Raw genomic sequence first — 23,838 nt, 5'->3', positions numbered from 1 at the left:
AAAATCCCCAATGATTATCATGACATTGTCTTTCTGACATGCCTTTTCTATTTCCTGCTGTAATTCCTAATCTACATCCCAGCTGTTGTTTAGAGGGCTGTATACAACTGCCATTAAGGTCCTTCTCCCCTTTCCATTTGTTAACTCAACCCATAGAGACTCTACACCTTCCAATTTTATGTCATCTCTTTCTAATGATTTAATATTATTTCTTATGCACAGAGCCACACCACCCCCTCTGCCTACTAACCTATCTTTCCGATACACCGCACATCCTTGGACGTTCAGCTGCAAATGGCAGCCATCCTTTAGCCAAGTTTCAGAGACGGCCCGCAATGTCATTTTTGCAAATCTGCAGCTGAATTTCAAGATCATCCATTTTATTCCTAATGCTGCATGCATTCAAATATAACACTTTCAGTCCAGTATTTCTTGCTTTCTGTCTTAACTGCACCACACCTCTATTGCCCTGTAGCTCATGCCACTGGCTGTGATAATGCCTCATCTCCTGCCTGTCCTTTCTATAATCTCTGTTGCATGCTATCTTTGATTTATTTCTGTTTTCCTTTTCCTCAACCCTATCACTCCGGTTCTCATCTCCCTGCCAAATTAGTTTAACCCCTCCCTGACAGCTCTATTAAATGTGCCTGCTAGGATATTGGGCCCCTTTGGGTTCAGGTGTAACCCGTCCTTTTTGTACAGGTTGTACCTCCCCCAGAAGAGGCCCCAATGATCCAGGAACCCTGCTCCCTACACCCAGTCTCTCAGCCCCATTATATATATTTAATTATATTTATATTTATATTTAATAGGATCATTTTAAACCTCCTTTGGTAGAGATATATCTTCACCCCATCGCCCACTGATACTTCCACCTTAAGGAAAAGAGTCTCGACTAGTTTCTCTCTCTGCCTTTCATAATTCTATTTTCTTCTGTCAGGTTTGTCTCTCTGCATTCTACACTCCATAGAAACAATCTAAGTTTGTCCAACTTCAAAGGAAACTTTTGGTTTCAACAGCATCAGAGGAAATGACTTGGCAAAAATATGCGATTTACTGTTTTCCATTTAAACAATGTTTCCTTAGCATGTGGTTAGTAATACTTAGGTTGCACCTCCCTCCCCATGCACCCATTTTGTTATATTTTCAGTGCGCGCAGCTTCCCTTAAAGCCTGTTGGAATGGTCAGTTTTTTTGTAATTCTATTTTTGGTCACAGATGCAAATTCTAAAATGAAAGACACTTAGAGTTAAAAGTCAGATTATTCCCTCGATAATTTAACAATTCTCTCAACCATATCGTTATTTGAGTCAGGATGTTTAAAAGCTATGTTAACCCAAATGAAATATTATCTGCAAATCATAAACAAATTGCTTCCAAAGGACACAAAACTACTTAATGGAATGTGATTTTTGAGTTCTGATGCCTTGGTTGCATTTACAAAACATGTACTAAACCAAGAGAATAGATAATGAATACAGTTTGCTTTGTGTTACACCATTTTAGTAGAGATATTCAATTTGTCTGTTTTTAAAGTATATTTACTTCATCATTGACTCTTGCCTCCAGTTTAAAGCAACAAAACATGTAATAATCTTGCAAATTTCTACAGATGTGCTGTGGAGAGGATTCCAACTGGTTGCACCACTGTCTGGGATGGAAGGGCCACTGCACAGGATTGGAAAACACTGTAGGAAGTTGCAACCTTAGCCAGCACCATCATGGGCACTAGCCTCCCCAGCATTGAGGTAAATTCAAAAGGCGCTGCCTCAAAGCCCCACCATCTGTCATTAGGGACTCCCATCACCCAGGACAAGCCCTCTTCTCTTTGCTACCATTGAGAAAGAGCTACAGGAGACTGAAGGCACACCTTCAGCATTTTAGGAACAGCTTCTTCCCATCCGCCATCAGATTTCTGAACGGACAATGAACCCATGACCACCCATTACTTTCTTTTGCTCTCTTTTTGCACTACATATTTAATAATATAAATTTACCCTACTGTAGTTTATAGTTTTTTACTATGTGTTGCAATGTACTTTTGCCGCAAAACAACATTTCACAACGTATATCAGGGATATTAAATCTGATTCTGAATCAGGCTATGAATCTTGTGCAAGTGTTTATTTTGAAATTTCACTTTGTTCCTTTATTACCCAATTATTTGCATTTAGTAACACTAACACTTCCATCAGCGGCAATTACAAGGACTGTATGATCCCTGTTTCATTAAACCATTGGTTCCAGCTGTTCATGTGCTTCTGTGGGGGGTGTGTTATGTCATGGCTGTCACGCAAACCCATTTCATCCGATAATCAAAAACTGGAACAGCCATTAGGATTGGATTAGCACAAGACTTATGAGTCAGTAAGTAAAATCAAGAAGGTAACACTAACAATACACTGTTGTGGTCACATCTTTATGCCCAAACACTTTCAATAGCATATCTCACACCATTTTTGAATTATGTTTGCAGACTACACCACTCTCATCAATCGTATCCTCAACTCTCAGTTGGTGAATGCCTTACAAGACACTGCTCCATCGTGAGAAGTACAGCTAAGCATACCCAGTTGTACCTTTATAAAATCTTGTAAGATCTTTAGAGTGTTACAGCAACAAATCAGAAACCCTTCTTTTTTTGAGGCCTGGGTGCTACCACTGTTATAACAACCGAGCAGAACTCGAACTTCAGGCATATGGGATATTTAGTATGCTGCTGCAGCTTGTCCTAAAGGAAGTAATACGTCCCCCTGGGTGTTTGTGTGGATTACTTCAAACTGATAAGACACTGTTTCTCTGTCAGCCATTGGTAAATAACAAGTCCCCTGGAAGTACAATATCTTCCCCGTTCCCTAAAGCGAACCTGCCTTAATTTGTGTGACATTCAGTGTTTTGTTTTATCTCTGCTTATCTGTAATACAATAGATTTGCAACTGCAGCAGCAATTGTAGTGGTCACATATTTTCCTTGCTCGGCAATAAAGCTGGTTGAAATCAAATCTGACATATTCGCTGTCTTGGGAGAATTGGAGATTTACTGTTGCTTATTAGTAAAAAAAGAACAAAAAGTCACTCTTAAGTGGCAATTTAAGCATTTGCAAAATAAATAACGCCAATAAATTAATTTTAGATTTTTTTTGAGAATTCAAAAAGCACTGAAATTATCAGCCATAAAAGCAGAAAATGTTGGAAACACTCAGGCTACGTCCACACTAGACTGGATAATTTTGAAAACGCTGGTTTTGTGTAAAAACGATAGGCGTCCACACCAAGCATTTTTGAAAATACCTCTGTCCACATTAAAACAGGTATTTGGGCGAATCTCCTCCTACTGGGCATGCGTAGGACACATCTACAGAAAACAAGCGACATGTTTGGTGTCGAATCTCGCCGTGAAAGTGTGTGCTTGTGCAGCTACAGACTAGAAAAACTTAAAAGGAAATTGCCAAATGACGAGAGCTGTTGGCTCTCGGGTAGGAGGACTTAAGACTAAAAAATACTAGAGTGTATGGAGGCAACCGACAGGGAGTTCACGGACAGATTGACCCGGCTGATGATGAACATTGAAGAACTGACTAACTCTGTTGCATTAATAAAGCGCCTTGTTAGATTTATGAAACGTCTGCATCAGTGTTATCTTGTATTTCCATACAATGTTACATTAGGCTGTTACAAATCTATTGTCAGAGAAGTACTTGCATAAATAGGTAAACCACCTTCATACGAGCAAGGACAGAAAACAGGGCAAAGTGAGTACAGTATACTTACTTATTCAGTAAGTTATGGGTCAAAGTATTTGGTGAGTACATTTCTAACTCTTCTGGCTTCAGTCTCATTGTCGTCTGTTCTGAAACTGTTAGGTTGTGTGGGGGTTGCGTTCAAGAAAACAATGAAATGCCACCATCAGTTCCAGCACGTCATGACAGCGTTTATAAAAATATCCGGTTACCCCGTCCACATTACTCTGCCCAATCTGGCGTTTTCAAATTTACACACTCTGGAGGGCGTTTTAGAAAAGCTCCGTTTTCGGGGAAGGAAAACGCCATTTCAGTGTGGACAGAGGGTCAAAACGAAGAGAAAAAGTTTGGTTACGGATTTATCCGGTCTAGTGTGGACGTAGCATCAGCAGGTCAGGGAATATCTGTGTAAAGTGAAACAGAGTTAACATTTCAGATCCAAGATATTGGATCCATGACTTAAAATGTTAACTCTGCTTCTCTTTCCACCGACACTGCTTGATCTATACAGAGTTCCCGGCATTTTCTGCTTTTATTTTAGATTACCCGAATCTACAGCTATTCTTAATCTTCACAGCAACCGTTACTTCCTAGCTTTTTGGAATCTGTTGCAGAATTATGTTATGTTGAATGGTAACATTCAGCCTAATCTCATGTCTATTAAGCTTAATTAAGTGCTGGCCATTTTACCTGCCACGGGGGATTTCAGTGATCTTTTCGGAGCAGTGTACATTCCACCTCAGGCCAACGTCAAACAGCCTCTAGACAAACTGAGCAATGTGATCAGCCGGCACGAAACAGCACATCCTGATGCCCTCCCCATCAGTTTGGGGGATTTTATCCAGGCCAGCATGATAAAATCATTGAATTATTATCATAAAAAAATCACATGTAGTACTGGAGGAAATAACACGCAGGACTACTGATACACTAAGATCAAGAGTGCCTACTATGCTTTTCCATGCCCATACTTTGGAAAGTCTGATCACCTGACTCTACTTCCACTCCCTGAGTATAGGCAGAGACTGAAGACTGCAGCACTAGTAGTGAGGGCCAAGAGCATACAGACAAGGGGAGCATAGGTGTGCTTACAGGACTGTTTGAATCTGTGGACTGGATCGTGGTCAGGAGTCGTCTTCATGCCTGGATGAGTATGCCGGTATTGTTACCGACTTCATTAAAACCTGTGTGGATGAGTGTGTGCCTATGGAAACATACTGTACATTCCGAAACCAAAAGCTGTGGATGAACCAGGAGGTTCGTAAACTGCTGAGGGCTTGATTTATTGCATTTAGGTCTTGCGATAAAGGTCTGCATAAGAAAACCAGGTATGACTTAGCCAAGAAACAATTCCAGAGCCAAGAAACAATTCCAGGAGAGGTTAGAGGTGACATCGGATGCACATCAACTCTGGCAGGATTTGCTGGCCGTTACTTCCTACAAAGCAAAACTCAATATCACGAATGGCAGCGATGCTTCACTGCCAGATGAACTCAACACCTTTTAAGCTCACTTTGAAAGGGAGAATAAAACCACAGCTATGAGGATCCCTGCTGTACCCAGTGACCACCCTCAAAAGGGCAACAATTATACAAGTGCCCAAGAAGAGCAGTGTGAGCTGCCTCAGCGACTATTGTCCAGTCGCACTCACATCTACGGAGATGAAATGCTTTGAGAGGTTAGTCATAGCTAGAATCAACATTTGTCTCAGGAAGACCCTGCAATTTTCCTATCACCACAATAGGTCTACAGCAGACACGATCTCAATGGCTCTCCACGCAGCTTTTGGTAACCTGGACAATGCAAATGCTTATGTCAGGATGACATTTATTGACTATCACTCAGCATTTAACACCATTATTCTGACAGTCCTGATTGAGGAGTTGCAGAACCTGGGCATCTGTACTTCATTCTGCAACTGGATCGTTGACTTCCTCATTGGAAGACCACCATCTGTGCAGATTGGTAACAACATCTCCACCTTGCTGACAATCAACACTAGCACACCGCAGAGTTATGTGCTTAGCCCACTCCTCTACTCTCTCTACACCCATGACTGTGTAGCTTAGCATAGCTCAAGTGCCACCTATAAATTTGCTGAAGATACAACCATTGTTGGCAGAATTGCAAATGGTGATGAAAGGGCATACAGAAGTGAGATATACCAGCTAGTTGGGTGGTATCATAGCAACAAGACCAAAAAGCTGATTGTGGACTTCAGAAAGGGTAAGAGGGAACACAAACCAATCCTCATAGAGGGATAAGAAGTGGAAAGAGTGAGAAGTTTCAAGTTCCTGGGTGTCAATATCTCTGAGGACCTAACCTGGATGCACGTATTAATGCAGTTATAAAGAAGGCAAGACAATGGCTAAATTTCATTCGAAATTTGAGGAGATTTGGTTTGTCAAGTAAAACACTCAAACACTTCTATAAATGGTTGCATCACTGTCTGGTGGCTACTGAAGAAGATCGAGTTAAATTGCAGAAACTTGTAAAATTAATCAGCTCTATCATGGGTACTAGCCTCTGCAGTATCCAAGACATCTTCAAGGAGCGGTGTCTTAGGAAGGCGGCATCCATCATTAATGATCCCTACCACCCAGGACATGCCCTCTTCACACACTGTTACCATCCAGAAGGAGGTACAGAAGCCTGAAGGCACACACTCAACGATACAGAAACAGCTTTTTCTTCTCTGCCATCAGATTTCTGAATAGACATTGAATCTGTGAACAATACCTCACTCCATTTTTTAATTCTATCTTTTGCACTACTTATTTTAACTTAACTATTTAATGGACACATATAAATTTAATATGATCAGCTTTCCTCTTTATATTTATTTATCATGCATTTCATTGTACTGCTGCCATAAAGTTAAACACGTATCACATATGTCGGTGATATTAAACCTGATTCTGATACTGATACTGATTCTGACAGCAGAACAGTGAACAGTACAGCATAAAAACAGGTTCTTCAGCTCAGCATCTCCACATTGACCACCTGCCTGCATGTGCTCCATATCCCTCTTATTTTCTGTATGTTCACATGCCTGTCTAAAGATCTCCCAATTGTAGTTACCTCTCCTGGCAGTCTGCCTGTAGAAAATATTTATCTTCCAACTCACCTATGGCTTCCATCATTTGACCTCTCCACCCCAGAAAAAAGGGACTCTTATTTATCCTATCTTGTCAGGAAATGCTTGACCCAAATGCAGAGCAGAGGAGATGATTTAACAGAGAGCAATAACTTTGATAATGAACTGCAAACTTATAAGCCAAGCACGAGGAGGGCCACAAAACAAGAGAGAACAGATACTTAACATGACTAGGCAGCCAGGTTACTGAAGGGTAGGAGCAACTCATTGAGGCTGGCTGATTAACCGGATGAACAAGGACTGTGGCTGCATCTGATGAGTTGGAAAGGAGTGGTAATTGGTTAGATGGGTGGAGACTGGGACGGCTCTGCCTGTGCAGTCCCGATACATCTATATTTGTCATAACTTTTAATACTCCTATCAAATTGCTTTCAACCTCTGACATCTCCATAGAAACAATACAATTTTGTCTAGCTTCTCTTTATTGTTAATCCAGGAAGCATACTGCTCAATCTCTTCTGCACTATTTCCAAAGCCTCCACATTCTTCCTGCGGTACAGTGACCGGAAATACACTTAATACTCCAGGTGAGGTCTAACCAAAATTATACATGGCTGCAATATGACTTCCCAACTTTTATACTCAAAGCCCTGACTGATGAAGGAAAGCATACCATATGCTTCCTTTTCCCCCTATCTACTTGTGTTCCCACTTTCTGGGAGCTTTGGACTTGCACACCAAGATCCCTCTGTACATAAATACTATATAACTTATTTTCCATTTGCTGCCCCAAAATGCATCACCAGAAGGAACTCCACCTGTCATTTCTCCATTCAGAATTTTTAAGGGTGTAAGTGATACACAATTTTGTTACTAAAATGCTCTTGGAGTGCAGTACTGATGTTTTTCCATTAGAAGCAGCATCTTCATAAATATTTAGCATGTATATTTCATACTAAATAGTGAATGATCCTGAAAAATATTTGTCAAATGCTTAGTGAGCAAGTGTGCAGGCTGAACAAGACAAGAATAGTATATTGAACTTATCAAAGCTATTCAATTACTCCTTTATCAGTTTCTTGATCTTGCTGGAGATGTTAATCAGTCTACTCTGTAACCTCCTTATCTCCAGAGAATACAATGCAAGAAATCCAGCACGTTTTTTTCATATTTATTTAGAGAGATGACTTGGTAACAGGCCCTTCCGCCCAATGCCCAATTACACCCATCTCAACATTGTATTTCTCCAAGATCAATACATCCTTCCGAAGGTGGTGCATCCAAACTAAATATGGCAGGGAATGCATTCTCACCGACTACTTCAAAAAAACACTGTAAATGATGCCATGAAGCTTGCACTCATTTGATTCCTTCCTTAGAACCAACTACCCTGAGGATAAACATAGGGCCCTATGTTTATGTATACCTCTAAATCTCCAGATTTTCTATTTATTTGTTGACGAGACAGGGATTTGTTGAACTACTGCAGTGAATCCTTTAAATAACGCAGACTTCAATTACAATCCATCCCCAAAACATACAAACTTCAGCCACAGATTGTCCATATACAGGAGTGGACAGTCGATCAGGTGGCTGAGGTCCTAATCAAGTGCTTTCCATTGTGTTAAGAACCTTTAGGTTGTTTTGACAGCAGCCATTAGGTGATTAGTTGGGAAATAGACTAGTGCAGCCATGGTGTTGATTTAGCAAGGACAGTTATTTTCCTGGTTACTCCAAAATACTGATGAGAGCGAACTTAGAAAATGGTGATGCTGTTGAAGGATTGGAGAGATGAATATGTTTTCTTTTTTTGAATGTTGCCTATCACTCATCAACTAAAGATCAAATATTATCAGAAGTCTGTTGAGAGCTGTCATGTGTTGCTGTCTTATTGAGTAGTTATAAATGTTGAACTGTATGGAAATAACAACCAATGTTACTGGTTATGGACTTATGAACTTTCCTAGCTTGCATTTTGTTATACTAAAATATGCTGCTATTGTTCTGCCCACTCCCATAAAACAATCATCATGATTGTTTTTCCTCACATTTTCACACTTGTATGTGTGAAACAAGAGTATATTGCCCCATGGTCTCTAAAATGTGAGAGTGTGAGAGTGGTGACGGTGCTTTAAATTCCTCGGTGTTACTATTTTAGAGGACCTGTCCCAAGCCCAGCAAGTAAGAGAAATTATGAAGAAAGCATGGCAGCACCTCGACTTCCTTAGGAGTTTGCAGAGATTCGGAATGGCATCTAAAACTTCAGCAAACTTCTACAGATGTGTAGTGGAGAGTATAATGACTGGCTGCATCACAGCCTGATATGGAAACAGCAACACCCTTGAAAGGAAAATGCTACAAAAAGTAATGGATACGACCCAGTCCATCATAGGTAAAGTCCTCCTCACCATTGAACACATGAAATTCTGTTGCAGAAAAGCAGCATCCATCATCAGGGACCCCCCCAGCCAGGTCATGCTCTCTTTTTGCTGATGGCATCAGGAAGAAGGTACAGGAGTCTCAGGACCTACGCCACTAGATTCAGGAACAGATTTTACTCCTCAACCATCAGGCTCTTGAACCAAAGGGAATAACTGTTCCCACAACCTCTGGACTCAGTTTCAAGGACTCTTCACCTCATGTTCTTATTGCTTATTTATTGATTTTTTTAAATTTGCACAGTTTGTTGTCTTTTGCACAATGGTTGAATGCCAAAGTTGGTGCTGTCTTTCATTGATTCTGTTATGGTTATTATTCTATAGATGTATTGTGTATGCCCACAAGAAAATTAATCTCAGTGTTGTACATGATGACATATATGTACTTTGAAAAAAAACTTACTTAGAGCTTTGAACTAATTATTGGAATCTCCATTTACTCCTAATCTAAGGAATGTCTTTTCATTAGAACTCTGCCTTTATGTCCCAATCTATTTTCTAACCAGTTCTCAAGTTTGGAACCAATTCCATGCACTTTAATCTTAACTGGTAGTTTTATCAACAAACCTGTATGCTAAAACACCAGGAAGCCCCAAAGTCAATCATTGGTTCCTGCTACTCTAAAGTGGAGATCTGTTGGCTACATTTAGATTGCATGCCTCTAGCTCATGATATCCATTCTTGATCACTGGTGAACTCTGGAGTACTCTGGTGATCTCCCCTATTAATATCTATAATCACTCAAGAAGAATAGATACTTGCCAATAAAATGGATGGTTCCCAATGCTCAGATATCATAACATGCTAGAGTTTTTAAGGTAGGGACTCCCAACCGTTTTAATGCCATGGACCTCTACCATTAACCGAGTGGTCTGTGGACCCCAGGTTGGGAAACCCCGATTTAAGTTAAGAAGATGGGAGAATTTTTAAAACTAATTTCAATATATCATACTTCGATGAAAGAATTATCATCTTGTGGGAATTACTTTAAGTGTTAACAGCATCATGAACTGAACTACTTTTCATGTTGGATCATCCTTTCTGCACTAAACATCGTAAACATCTCAGCTGCAGATCTCCTAAAAGTATCGATGATATTCCTTCAGTTCTTTGCAGGAATGGGACCTACTCTCAGGGCCTCGCAACTGGCCACTTTTCGATATGCCAAGGACGCGGCCTGGAAGACTAGCACACCTTCAGGGTGCTGGATTTTCATGGGTCTGGAGATGGGCTGATCCAAGGCTGGTGTCCTCAACTGAGGCTTAGCTGGAGAACACAGAACATTGGGAGCTGTGTGTCCAGAGCCAGTTCTCTGGGTGCAGAGCTCGGAAAAATCGATGGAACAGGCTTCTAACATAATAAATCAGCGAGCTGTTTGTTACGTCTCCCCTCTCACTGTGAAACAGGGACACTTCTTTTTACCAGGTGAATGAATAGTCTTTGGGGTACTGCAAGTCTGTGTCTTTATTGATTCTTTGCTGCACGCTTGAGTGCTCAGTAGGGGACACCAAAGCTTTTTTGCTGTTGGGGGGGTGGGGAGCTGGGGGGGATGCTTTGGGGTTCTAACGTTTAACTGTCATTCATTCTTTGGGGCACACCTCTGTTTATGTGGATGTTTGCAAAGAAAACATTTCTTACATTGTATACATTTCTCTGACAGTAATGTACCTATTGAAACCTATTGAGAATGCTGACAATTTCAAATAGATTTGGTGGTAAAAAGAAGCATTTTGGTTGCTTTTAAATGTTCCCATTTGACATATTGAAAACAACAATCACAGGTTCACAATAAAAGTTACACCAATGCACCACAAGATGGTACTAGTCAACTCTTATCAATTCAGTTAACGAAATATTAAATAGATATTTTATTGAACATTCAACATTTTAGCCAAAATAATCATTTTCATTTCTAGCCAATTTTGTAATTTTAATATATTTATCTAGTGGATCTAATTTTTAGGATTCGTCAGATTTTTTAAGAGGTGGAAGGAATGTGAAATTCTAGCTCTAGGTAAAAGCAAAACCTCTTGAACAGATGTGGCAATTTAGAAGTGAATCACATGACTATGATACAGAAAGAAGGGAGAGGCCAGGTACATTATGTTGCCTAGGCACAGTAATTCTTTTTTGGCTAAGATTTAAAATAGGAAATGGCTGTCATGTTGTAATAGCTGTCTTGGAGCCCACTGGTCAGGCTGCCACGGGTTCCATTAGTCCCCTTAAAGTAACCAGTCCATTGACATAGAATTTGGGAATGGAAATCAGATTGTAGAAAATATATAAATTAAATAATACAGTGCAGTGCAAAAGTCTTAGGCATGTATATCTAGCTAGGGTACTTAAGACTTTTGCACAAGTACTGTACTTGTTGACCTGGAGCAGAGAGCGAGTTTGTAAGTCTGGTGGAGCAAAGGATGTTGGGAATGGTGGTGCTGGAGCCTCGCGGGAGGAGTGTGGGACAGTTGGCAGAGGAGTGCCAGGAGTGGGTGGTGGCCCGGGTGCAGACATACCCACCCTGAGCCGCCAGGCAAGGTCATCTGATTCCAAACAATTAGTTTATTGATCATTACAGAATGTCTCTCTGGTGCTTCCCACTCCCTCCCCTCTTCCCTTCTCCCTTTTCCAACTATGATTTTCCTCTCCCTGTATTCTTCTCACTCTCAGTCCACAAGTGACCCATATCAGAATCAGGCTTATCATGATTCACATGTCATCACATGCGAAAACAATGTGTTTTTGTTTGCAGTATTAGTACAGTGCAGAACTTAAGATCATGACAGTACTGTGCAAAAGTCTTAGGCACCCTAGCTATATGTGCCCAAGGCATTGGCACTGTACTGTACATACAATTCTAACCAAATTTTAGAAAAAAAAGCAACACTTCCTTGCTGAAGAATAGCACAGGACCTAGCTTCCTGATCTTTCCTCACTCATCCTAATGGTGTTCTCGGATTGTATTTCCCGTTTTGAAACACATACAATAATAAAAGCGATTTTCCAGAATACAGTGTTATACAGTGAATACAGGTATGCATGCACTATGTCATCATACCTCATGTTACACACCCCCATCATACTTGCTATGTTGCACTCTACAGTGTTCTCAGCATTGTGATAGGAGCATTCCTTGGATTTTGCTCTTGGCAACAAAGTGGCAGCTTTCCTGCACACAAAATCCTAGTGTTATTCGTGGTATGGACTTCCACTTTTCCAACAGTGTTTACTGTCAAGTTGGACAAGAAGACTGTAAGATAAAGGAGCAGAATCTGGCCATTTGACACATCGAGTCTGCTCTGCCATTTCATTATGGCTGATCCAATTTTCCTCTCAGCCCCAGTCTCCTGCTTTCTGCCCATATTCCCTCAGGAAGTTCTGGTGATCCTTTACATCAAGAACCACGATGCCAGTAAAAGGTAGACTAACCAGTCATGCTAAATGTAAAATATAAAGGAAAATATAAAATGTAAAGGAAAAGACAATAAGGGATACAGGAACAAATTTGGGGTGTACTGTATGTGCCCGTCAATGAACCAACCCATGAAATCCACCTCACTATTTTTGCTCTCTTTTTGCGCGACCTATCTGACTTAATTTTTTATATATATTTATTATTGTATTTGATAGTTTTATTATGTATTGCATTATAATGATGCTTTAAAACAACAAATTTCGTACATATGTCAGTGATATTAAACCTGATCCTGAGTCACTGAAAATGACAGTCAGGCTGAGAAAGCAATTAAAAGCAGGAAGTGCAAAAGGAAGGAAGTCATATTAAACCTTCATAAAACACTGATACTGCCACAAGTGGAATATTTCTTCCAGATTCAAGTGTCATACTTTAACAAATATTGAGAGCTCAGAAGGGGATTTATCAGAATGACACCTGGAATGTCAGACTTCTCATTGAGAACAGAATCCTGCTCAGAGTCATATAGAGCAAGGATTCAGGCCCTTTGGCCCAACTGATCCATAAAGAGCAAGATACCCATCTAAGCTAATCTCATTTGCCTCTATTTGTCCCATAATCCTCTGATTATACCTTTCCTAAACATGTATCTATCCAACTGCTTTCTAAAAAGTTGCTATTGCACCTGCCTCAACCACTTCCTGAAACCTGTGCCGTCCAGTTCTTGATTTCACAACCCTGAGGTCAATACAAATAAACTGTACCCATGTACCTATTGGTCAAGGACCATACAATGAGTAATCAAGGGGATGGGCAAGTGCATTGAAAGCAACATTAAAAGGTGACTCTTCTTTGTGCAGCAAGTATTTAAAATTGGCATGGCATTGCTGGGATTCTACTGGAAGCAATTGCAATGGTTATTGGCGAGTTACCTGAAAGTCTAACATTAGCAGAACTATAGTGAGAGAGCAGGATACTAGTTATACTGTATGAAATCCAAGGGCTGAATGAACTTGTTCTACACAGTAAACTTTCTATAATTTTGCGATCAGAGATAAGAAATAGGAAGGGAAATGCACACTTTTTAACAAGATTTCTAAAAATATTTAAAGCCTGATATAAAGATAGGAACATACATTTAAGATGTTTGTACATCCAAAAAATGTCATTTTAAAATCCTTTACATTGAAGAAACTGTGATGGAAATACAAAATATAATATAATAATTAGTTTAAAAGTCCAATTGTTTATTAAACATTGACTTAATGCATCAGTAGAAACTACTTTGGCTTTATGCAAAAATTGAAAATACTTTCAGATATTTTACATCTAGAGTGTTTTGTATCATATGTTCATGTCGACACATCCTTTGATTCCAGTGAAAATGGCTGAAAAGCAACACTGCCTTTGAAGGAAGAATGAGTCACTCACATGCCTCAGAATTCTGTATTGAATCACGTCAGTATGAAAATCTTAAAGTCAATCTCACTCTCATGGAATAAGGTATGCCATTTTCCCACAGCAGACAGAGTTTAGCATATTCGTCCAAAGCGTTGGAAGAATGTGGTAATTATTAACAACTTTTAGCAAACAGAAATAGTATTGACCCCAATGGTTAGCAGTTTGTGTGTGGGTTACCTATGAGAACATACACACTCTTAAGCTGAAATTTTTGATTGACCTTTCTTCATTATTTGTAGATCATTACAATTTGCTAACGATACCAGGAGACTTCCAATATTAAACTTATTGCTTTATCATTTTTATGAGAAGGTTAACATTGTATAGCCTGTTATAAGAAAATGCTTTTTTTTTGCAGTTACTTGACTTTAACAATCTGGTTTTTAACTTTTGTTAATGGAAGTAAAATAAAACTCCAATTATACAGAAGTTTTCACCACCCAACCCAGATCTTCCGAAAGTATTTTCGGAGGGAAGTCATACCGACAGATCAATGGGCTAGTTAACTTGCAGAGAGCAACCACCTACAAATGGTAATGTAATAATAACCAGATTCTGTTCTTAGCTTGATCATTGGGAATAATTCCAATGCCTTAATGTATCTGAGTGAGCAGGTAAAATCTTCGTTAAAATTTTCACCCTTAAGGTGCACCTCCACGTCTCTGAACACAACAATAGAGTGTCAATCCAATTATGATAATAGAAGTAATTGTAATATAAGACCATAAAACCATAGGAGCAGAATTAGACCATTTGCCCATTGAGTCTGCTCTGCCATTCCATTGGGGCTAATTTATTATCCCTCTCAACGCCATTCTCTTGCTTTCTCCCCCTATCCTTCGACATGCTTACCAATCAAGAACCTATCAACCTCCACTTTAAATATAGCCAATTACTTGGCTTCCAGAGCCGTCTGTGGCAATGAATTCCACCCTCTGGCTAACGAAATACCTCCTCATCTCTGTTCTAAAAGGACACCCTTCTATGCTGAGGCTGTGCCCTCTGGTTCTTGACTCCCCCACTATGGGAAACATCCTCTCCACGTCCACTCTATCTAGGCCTTTCAATCTTCAATAGGTTTCAATGAGATTCCCACCTACTGACATTTTTGATTTTACGGATTAAATATTTTTCAGTCCCAAGTACTGAATGAAGGAGGGAATCTTGTGCATAGTAAATAATTGAATAGAAGACATTTTCTAGTCCATTGCCTGCAGGTGTCTGCTACATTGATGAGTATGACCATCACATTTTATCTCTCGTTTCCCTTGGAAAAGCAGAACATTGCAACACAAGCTCACCATACCACAGCATTTCCAATTACCACAGCAAACAAATGGCCCGGCTGTAGGAATTATTATCATACAGCTAGGCTGTGACTGCCCCAGTGGTTGCAGTTGAATTTTGGAGTTTATACATGCCCTTCTGGATACAACAGTGGTTTAAGTGATGAAACTACTGTAAAGTTTCCCACAGGCTTCTATGGGCCAGCAGTAGATGTGGATAGAGTGACTTTTTGTGATTTTTATTGAATGATATGCAATTACTTGCATCTTGTCTGTTTCCTAAAGTGTGTCAATTTCTATATCTATTCTTGCAATACTTATGTTGCCATCTTCTGGCTGGCATTTTGCACTTTAGATTTCCAGATTTGCAGAAAGAGGATAAATTTATTTGCACCAAGCTCACTCAGCTGTATCTCCACTTTGTATTTTACTAACTACAAGTCTCAGCTACTCTTTCACTGACATTAATCCCACACTTTTAAAAGTTGGAAAAACTGAAATATGTTTTTCAATACAGCTGTATAAAACTGCAGTAAGTTTTCACCTCTCTACAATCACTTGTCTATTCCTTTTAAATTGTGTAAACTTGTGTTTTCCCCTTTGTAATGTGCAAGAACTGAGTTGATTATGGATGGATAATCCAGAATCCATTTATTCTCAAAGATTCAGGAACAGCTTTTTCCCCTCTGTCATCAGATGGACATTGAACCCATGAACACCACCTCACTAATTTTTTTGCACTACTTATTTAACTATTTTATTGTCATTCAGTTTTTATTATTATATATTGCCATTACTGCTGCTGCAAAACCAACAAATTTCACAATAAATTGCATGATATTTAACCTGATTCTAATTCTGATTCTTTAGAGACACCTGGAGCATCCCAAAAAATTGGACCCAATGAGTAACCATTATTTTAGTGCCAGGGCTGGAAAATTTTATGTTTCTAGAAAACTCAAAAGTATAGCTTAAATTAAACAGATTAATTTCCAATGCCAAACCTCATATGAGTAGGAATCATTAGATTTAGTTCAGCAACATTTAGAAATTTGGAAGTTTTAAAAAACTTTTTACTACGTAACATTTTTGCATAACATTGGAAGACTTACCGAGAGCCAGCCACCACTGCCAGACAAGTGGAAATTCAGCCATAACTGAAAAAAATTGCATAAATAAAAGATTTTTTTCTTTTTAGTCTTGCACTTTTAAATAGGCCAGCTGCAAAATAGTGGCTCTAAATAAAATTGTGCAATATATTTTCAGTCATGTTTGAACATCTAATTATTAATTTATAGTCAAAGTGAATTCATTAAATACTATTTTAAAAAATTATAAACTATACATCAATTTATTTAATAACTATATAAAAATAGGCAATGTGTTACATATCAATTAGCATTCACAGGAGCATGCATGCCTACTATAATTATGCTTGGTTGTGGTGATACCACCCACACCTGGATTATTGTGTACAGTTGTTTTGTCTCCCGAGCTAAGAAAACATATAACTACCATACAAAAAGTACAAAGAATATTCATTAGATTACTCATACTGATTCCTCAGAATGGAGGCTGTCATATGAGTAGGCATGTTCTTCCCGGGATGAGGAGGGCTAAAATTAATAATCAGAGTCTCAGGGTTTGCGGTAAGACATTGAGGACTAAGATGAGGCGAGATTTCTTCTTGATGCACCATCAATAACTCACGCCGAGACTTAGGAAGTGAGATATCGGCTTTTATTGACTGAAGGACAACACTACATCCTGGGGAAAATGAGGGAGAGCAGCAGGCCACAGTCGCCTTTATACAGGGGTCTGTGGGAGGAGCCACAGGGGTAGTCAGCAGGGTCTTGGGAGGAGCCACAGGAGCAGTCAGACAGGTATATCTAGTTCACCACACTTCTCTCAGGGGATAATAAAGCTGTGAAATTCTCTGCCGCAGAAGCTACGGATGACAAGTTTTTGACTATATTCTGCAATATATTTTGCAATATAATTTTGACTATATTTCTGGACGCTAGAAGCTTTGGGGGCTATGGGGAGAGAAGTCGAATATGATATTAAGATAAAGGGTCAGCCTTGAGTGTTTTGAATAGTGGGGCAGATGAAAAGAGCCAAGTAGCTTTCGCTTGCATTGAGTCTTTGTTCCATGTGTTCTTACAAAGAGGCACACATACAGTATATATAAGGACACTCGAGCAACGCGTGCTGTGAACTTTAGATTTCGTGTCATAACAACAGTAGGTTTCTGAGTGCAGAAGTATAGACATCATGGTGAGAAATCAATGATTAGATATTCAAACTTTACTAAACATGAAATCAGGCATAATGAATGCTAGCTACCACAGAAGTAACATTTATAGCTTATATGATGAAATACAGTGACATTTACTTAATTGATTTCTCCCCCCCGTCTCTCTTTTTCTATTCCCCATTCTGGCCCCCCTTACCCCTTCTCTTCTCCTCACCTGCCTATCAACCCACTTCCTGCTTTCTTTTCTCTCATGGACTACTCTCCTCTTCTACCAGATTCCTTCTGCTTTGGCCCTTTACCTCTTCCACCCAGCTCTCACTTCATTACGCCACACCCACCTTTCCCCTCATGTGGTCTCAACTAACACTTGCCAGCTTCTATTCCTTCTCCCAGCTTCTTCCCTTTCCTTTACGGTCCTGAGGAAGGGACTTAGCCCGAAACATCAACTGTTAATTCCTCTCCATAGATGCTGCCTGACCTGCTGAGTTCCTGCAGCATTTTATGTGTGTTTCTCATTACCTTTACCGTTACAGTTTTGTAACTGTACAAGTGATCACTTCAATTTCACTGACTGAACCTACATGATCCTTGCCCCTATATCTTTTCAAATATTTATGGACACACCCAAAATGATATGCCTTTTAAATTGTTTTCAAGGCCTGGAGTTCGGGGTCCCATCATCGTGAATCCTGAGTTCGATGTCGAAGACTGAAGGCCAAAGGTCAATTAGAAGTCTGGAAGTCAGGGTCCAATGGCTGATGTGCCTGGTCTGCGAGTCAGAGAGGCCACTGGGGAAGTCGGAGGCTGATGCTGATGAGTCCATGGGCCCAAAGGAGACTGGTGGTCCGGCCTGTCCTGGGGTGGGTGATGCACCATCAATAACTCACTCTGAGATGTAAAGGCGAGATATCGGCTTTTATTGACTGGAAGAAGGAACAAGCTGTGGTTGACCACCATACTACATCCTGGAGACTGAGAGGCCGGGCTCAGGCCTCAATCGCCTTTATACCAGGGTCTGTGGGAGGAGCCACAGGAGCAGTCAGCAGGGGCGTGTCCAGACAGGTATATGTAGTTCACCACAGTGGGAGAACAGTCTGTGTGTGTGAATGGGTGGGTGGGAGAAAAGGGTTTTCTTTTGCTGAGTGGGCATGCTATGTTGACTCTAGAATGCGGCTGCCCCCACACATCCTTGTGTTGGTTGTTAACATGAACAATGCACTTCACTGTATCTTTCAATGTATACGTGATAAATAAATGAATCTAAATACGAATCTTAACTGAAATGAAATCTAACGTCCTGACCGAGGCTCAGGTACAGGGACAGAGAAACTGAATGGGTTGGTCATTGATGAGATTGCTTCATAAAACATTCTCTGCATCTTGCCCTAAAACAGAAATGAATTCATAGACCAAGCACCAAGCAACTGAAGGGGGTCATGTTCAGCCCATGTTCTGTGCTCGTTGGCTGACTTCAGCTCGGTGGTAACAGAATCCTGAAAGTTGTCCACGTTCCCCCTCCAGATGAGAAGGCAGACAGGAGCATATCAGCTTTGGAGATGTTCTCAGTCAGGAAACTACAAAATGGATAGAAGCGTGGCAAGGAGTATCATGGGATTGGATCTGTGGGGGAGGTATGATTTCTTTGGTGAAGTTGGCGACAACATTGAAGAACGATAGGAGGATAGCATCTGTTCGGTAATCTGAAGGGAAAAGGCACAGGGATTACATGTGGTGGTGTGGTAAGTGTGGCAGTCAGACCTGCAGACTGAGACTGGCAGGAGAGAGTAAACAAATGCTTCATCTTTGCAAGATGGTGAACCTATGCAGGCAGCCAGAGGGCAGACCTTCTGATTTGTGCAACAAATCAGCTGAATTCAGCTATGCCCAGCGTCCTGAATCCTAATAGACTAAAGTTAATTTCAAATAACTGCTGAAATATCAAGAAACAAACTTTTTCCTTAAGATGATTATGCAAAAATTGAGATGGATTCAATTTCATTCTGAATGCTGATGCTTGCTTTATTGTTTGCACGATTTGTTTTTATTTACTCTCTCTTTATCTGCACATTGGGTGTTGGTCTTCCCTTTTCTTTAATTGGGTTCTTTTGGGTTTCCTGTCCTGTGGCTGCCTGACAGCAGATGGATCTTGACGTTGTATAATTTATACATACTTTAATAATAGATGTACTTTGAACTTTGAACCTGCTCTCCCAAGCTAAACACAGTCAGGAATCTCAGATCTCACTAGAGTTAAAGTGGAAGCAAGGATGTTTGTAGCAGTTTCCTAAACCGTTCATTAAAATTTGCCTCTGCTTCTGTAATACTCTTGAGATTGGAATTAGAATATTATTGTCACATGCACCATGTTAAAATATAGACTTGTTTTGCATTTCCCATCATGAGGAGATCAAAATTCTTGTATGCGCACTTGTCAAATGTAGAGATGGAAGTAATGTCTAAGAGAAGGTGGTATTTGACTCTCCAACCTTTATGGAAAATCACAGGGAAAATTACCTGAATCCCCAAACTTCTGCTTCTGGTGGGAAAAATCCTCCATCAAAACCTAATTTCTAAATTTCCCTCCAATTTATAAATCAACAGCCTGATCGTGAATATATGTTCCACAAAATTACTGGTTTATATATCTGGTGGAATATCATTACTGATTATAATGCTATTTTTATTGTTCCTGTAATTGACAAATGTAACATACAGTATATTAAGTGTATACAGTATACAGCTGTAAGAACCATTGATCATGTGATATGAATTACAATACACTGCTGTTTCAGCTACTGCTGTCAGCTTAATGTTGTTCAACATCAATAAAATATGTTTGGTTAGAAGCTCTATGTTGTTTACTTTCCTTACTAAACAGCTACATAGAGGCATTTACTGACACTACAACAAATCATTGTAAATTCACATATCAGCCTTTGTAAGACATAGAACAGCTGGCTGAAATACAGAAACAAGTATTAACAGTGTGCAGATACTGTCGCCTAGTGGTCAGGTAGAAACCAAAACTGGAAGAAAACAATAAATGCTTTAATGCTGAAAGGAAACTGGGCAATTCAGTTTGCAGATTATTACCAAGTAGGGTTGGGTGATGCTTTTTTCTTCCCTGGTACAGCACAGACCACCTAGATACATTCAAGGCATTGTTCTCTTTTTGAAATGTGCACGCACAGGCAGGGTAGCTTAGTCTATGTGACAGCCTGCCTGTTCTAAACTGTGTCATCTGTGTTGTCATCCCATGACCTTTAAGAATATTTCTTCCTAAGAGTTCACACTGCTTACCAGCTGATGACTGATCCAGCGAGGCAGAGTTACCTTTTTAATGACTATCTGTAAGGAAGTCATTGGTACTGGTTGTCCCTTTGCAGAATCACCCATTCATTTTAAGGATGCAGTGATTAGTGATCGAGGATGGCAAAATGTTGAGATGCATCGTGAATGAGCAGGAAATGATATTTGCTACCACATATGCATGCATTATTAGTACTGTACCATAATCGGAAAATTCACAGCATTGTAAGATTTAGGAGATCAGTAGGCCCAGTATGCCAATGCCAGCTTGTTGAAATAAATATTGGCCTACTTCCATTCCTTTATTCTCTTCCTTATAGCCCTGTTAACTTTTCCTTTTCAGCTAAATATCCAATGAGCCTTTAAAGTTATATCTGCATCGTAATGCTTTCTCTTGCCCAAAAATATCTTCCTCAAACCACCCTTAATTTCCTCTTTGGTTCTTTTACTAATTATTTTGAATGTCTATCCTCTGAACATCCTGACTTATTGGGACATACCCAATTAATTTTGAAGATCTCAGTTAAAACTTTTCTTGAACGTCTTTTCCTTAACTAGAACCATCTCAGCTTCTCCAGCCTCTCTGCATAACTGAATATCCTTGTCCTTTTGAAAAAGACTTAGTGCTCTGAATTAGATCTTGTTATCCTTTCCAAAGAGTATTGTCCAGAAATGGACACAGCATCTCAGTTGAGGCCTAGCCAGTGATTTTTGAAGATCTAGCTTATATGTTCTACTGTGTACTTTGACTTAAAAATCCAAGGATCCAATACTTCTGAAGTTCCACAGCAAATTTCACACCTTCATGAAAGATCCAAATATTTACTTTTTAGACTCATTCATTTCATTAAGGGCTTGAAAGAACAGCAAACCAAATAGCATTCTCTGTGAATGTACATAGCTGTCAGATTTGCTGCTGAACTTGGGTCAGGGATACTTGTCACATTCGGAATCAAGTTTACTGTCCCTGGCATGTCCCTGGCACCGTAACATAGCAATTCGCGCGGTACTTTGCAGCACCAGCTGCAAGATCCAGGTTGTTCAATTGCCACCGCTGTCTGTGCATTCTCCTCGTGACAGGGTGTGCTTCCTTTTTCTTTCTTTCAGCTGTCCATCAATTTTCGATGATGACTGGACAAGGTTGTATGGAAGACCTGCAGTTGCCGATGCTGCAAGTCTCCCCTCTCCGTGCCACCAAGGTTGTCCAAGGGAAGGGCATTAGGACCCATACAACTTGGCACCGGCATTGTCGCAGAGCAATGTGTGGTAAAGAGCTTTGCTCAAGGACACAACACGCTGCCTCAGCTGAGGCTCGAACTAGCGACCTTCGGATCGCTAGACCGATGCCTTATCCACTTGGCCACGCTTCCTCTAATGCGCTGGTTTCCTCACATTCCAATGATGTACAAGTTAGGGTCAGAAAGTTGTGGGCATGCAATGTTGGCACCGGAAGCAGGTTAACACTTGCGGGCACATCTCAGACTACGTTGGTCATTGACACAAACAACATATTTCACTGCATGTTTCTATGTCCTGACGTCCATGTGACAAATAAAGCTAATCTTTGGTTTTTAAACAAGTCGTGAAATTTGTTGTTTTGTGGTAGCAATATGTAACAAATTATTGTAGGTTACAATAGCAAAAATAAGGAAATGAATAAGTAGCGTAAAAGAGGAATGCTGAGGTAGCACTCAAGTGTTCTTGGACTGTTCATTACTCTGAAGGTGGAGGGGAAGAAGCAGTTCCTACACGTTGAGTGTGGATCTTCAGGACTCTGTACCTGCTCTCTGATGGTAATAATGAGAAGAGGGCATGTTTCTGTTGCTGAGGGTCCTTAGTGATGGATGTGGCCTTCTTGAGTCACTATCTTTTGAAGTTGCCCTCAATGTTAGGGAGGTTAGTGCCCATAATGGAGCTGGCTGAGTCTTTAACCCTCCGAATCAGAATCATAATCTGCTTTGGTATCACAGGCATCTGACATGAAATTTGTTGCTTTGCAGCAGGAGTTTATTGCAATATGTAAAAATATAAGAAATGTACATAAAAATCAAATTAAATAAGTAGTGCAAAATAGAAAAATATTGTGAGTTAGTGTACATGGGTTCATTGTTCATTCAGAAAGCTGATGGTGGAGGGGTAAAAACTGTTCCTACAACATTGAATGTGGGTCTTCAGGCTCCTGTACCTCCTCCTTCATGGGGGTAATGAAAAGAGGGCATGTCCTGGGTAATGTGGGTCCTTGCTGATGGATGCTGCCTTTTGTCGTTTGAAAATGTCCTCGATGCTGAGGAAACTAGTGCCCATGATGGAGATAGCTGAGTTTGCAACCTTTTACAGCTTTTTCCGATCCTGTGCAGTGGCCTCTCCACACCAGACAGTGATGCGACCAGTTAGAATGCTCTCCACAGTACATCCGTAGAAATTTGCGAGAACCTTTGGTAACATACTAAGCCTCCTCATGAAATATAGCCACTGACATGCCTTCTTTGTAATTGCATCGATATGTTGGGCCCAGGAAAGATCCTCAGAGATGTTGACACCCAGGAATTTGAAAGTCACACCCTTTCCACTGCCAATCCCTCGATAAGCACTGGTATGTATTTTCTCAGCTTCTCCTTCCTGAAGTCCACAATCAATTCCTTGGTTGCGACTCCTCTCAACCAGCTGATCTATCTCACTGCTGTACACCTCTTCCTCACCATCTGAAATTCTGCCAACAATAGTTGTGTTAATGGCAAATTTATGTATGGTGTTGAGCTGTGTCTAGCCACATAGTATTGGGTGTGCAGTTACTGCCCCTCAACCATCAGGCTCTTGAACAAAAGGGGATAGCTACA

At 40.2% G+C, this 23,838-nt stretch overlaps 1 protein-coding gene across 3 annotated transcripts in view; it reads right to left on the bottom strand.

Moving 5' to 3' along the window:
* The window catches only part of tmem244 (transmembrane protein 244), a 95,564-nt gene that overhangs the window by 12,325 nt on the left and 59,401 nt on the right, over positions 1-23,838 (bottom strand). For 2 of the 3 annotated variants that reach the window (XM_073057315.1, XM_073057314.1), the window contains one exon: positions 16,548-16,592. The exons of the other annotated variant lie outside the window; for it this stretch is intronic. In XM_073057315.1, the coding sequence (XP_072913416.1) occupies positions 16,548-16,592 (45 nt within the window). The remainder of the gene's footprint in view (positions 1-16,547; positions 16,593-23,838) is intronic. 3 annotated transcript variants of the gene reach the window in all.

Source organism: Hemitrygon akajei, chromosome 9 (genome assembly GCF_048418815.1).
Source record: "Hemitrygon akajei chromosome 9, sHemAka1.3, whole genome shotgun sequence".
Lineage (NCBI taxonomy): Eukaryota > Metazoa > Chordata > Chondrichthyes > Myliobatiformes > Dasyatidae > Hemitrygon > Hemitrygon akajei.
Note: the sequence above shows the minus strand (reverse complement) of the source record. Positions and strands in the feature narration are given on the sequence as shown.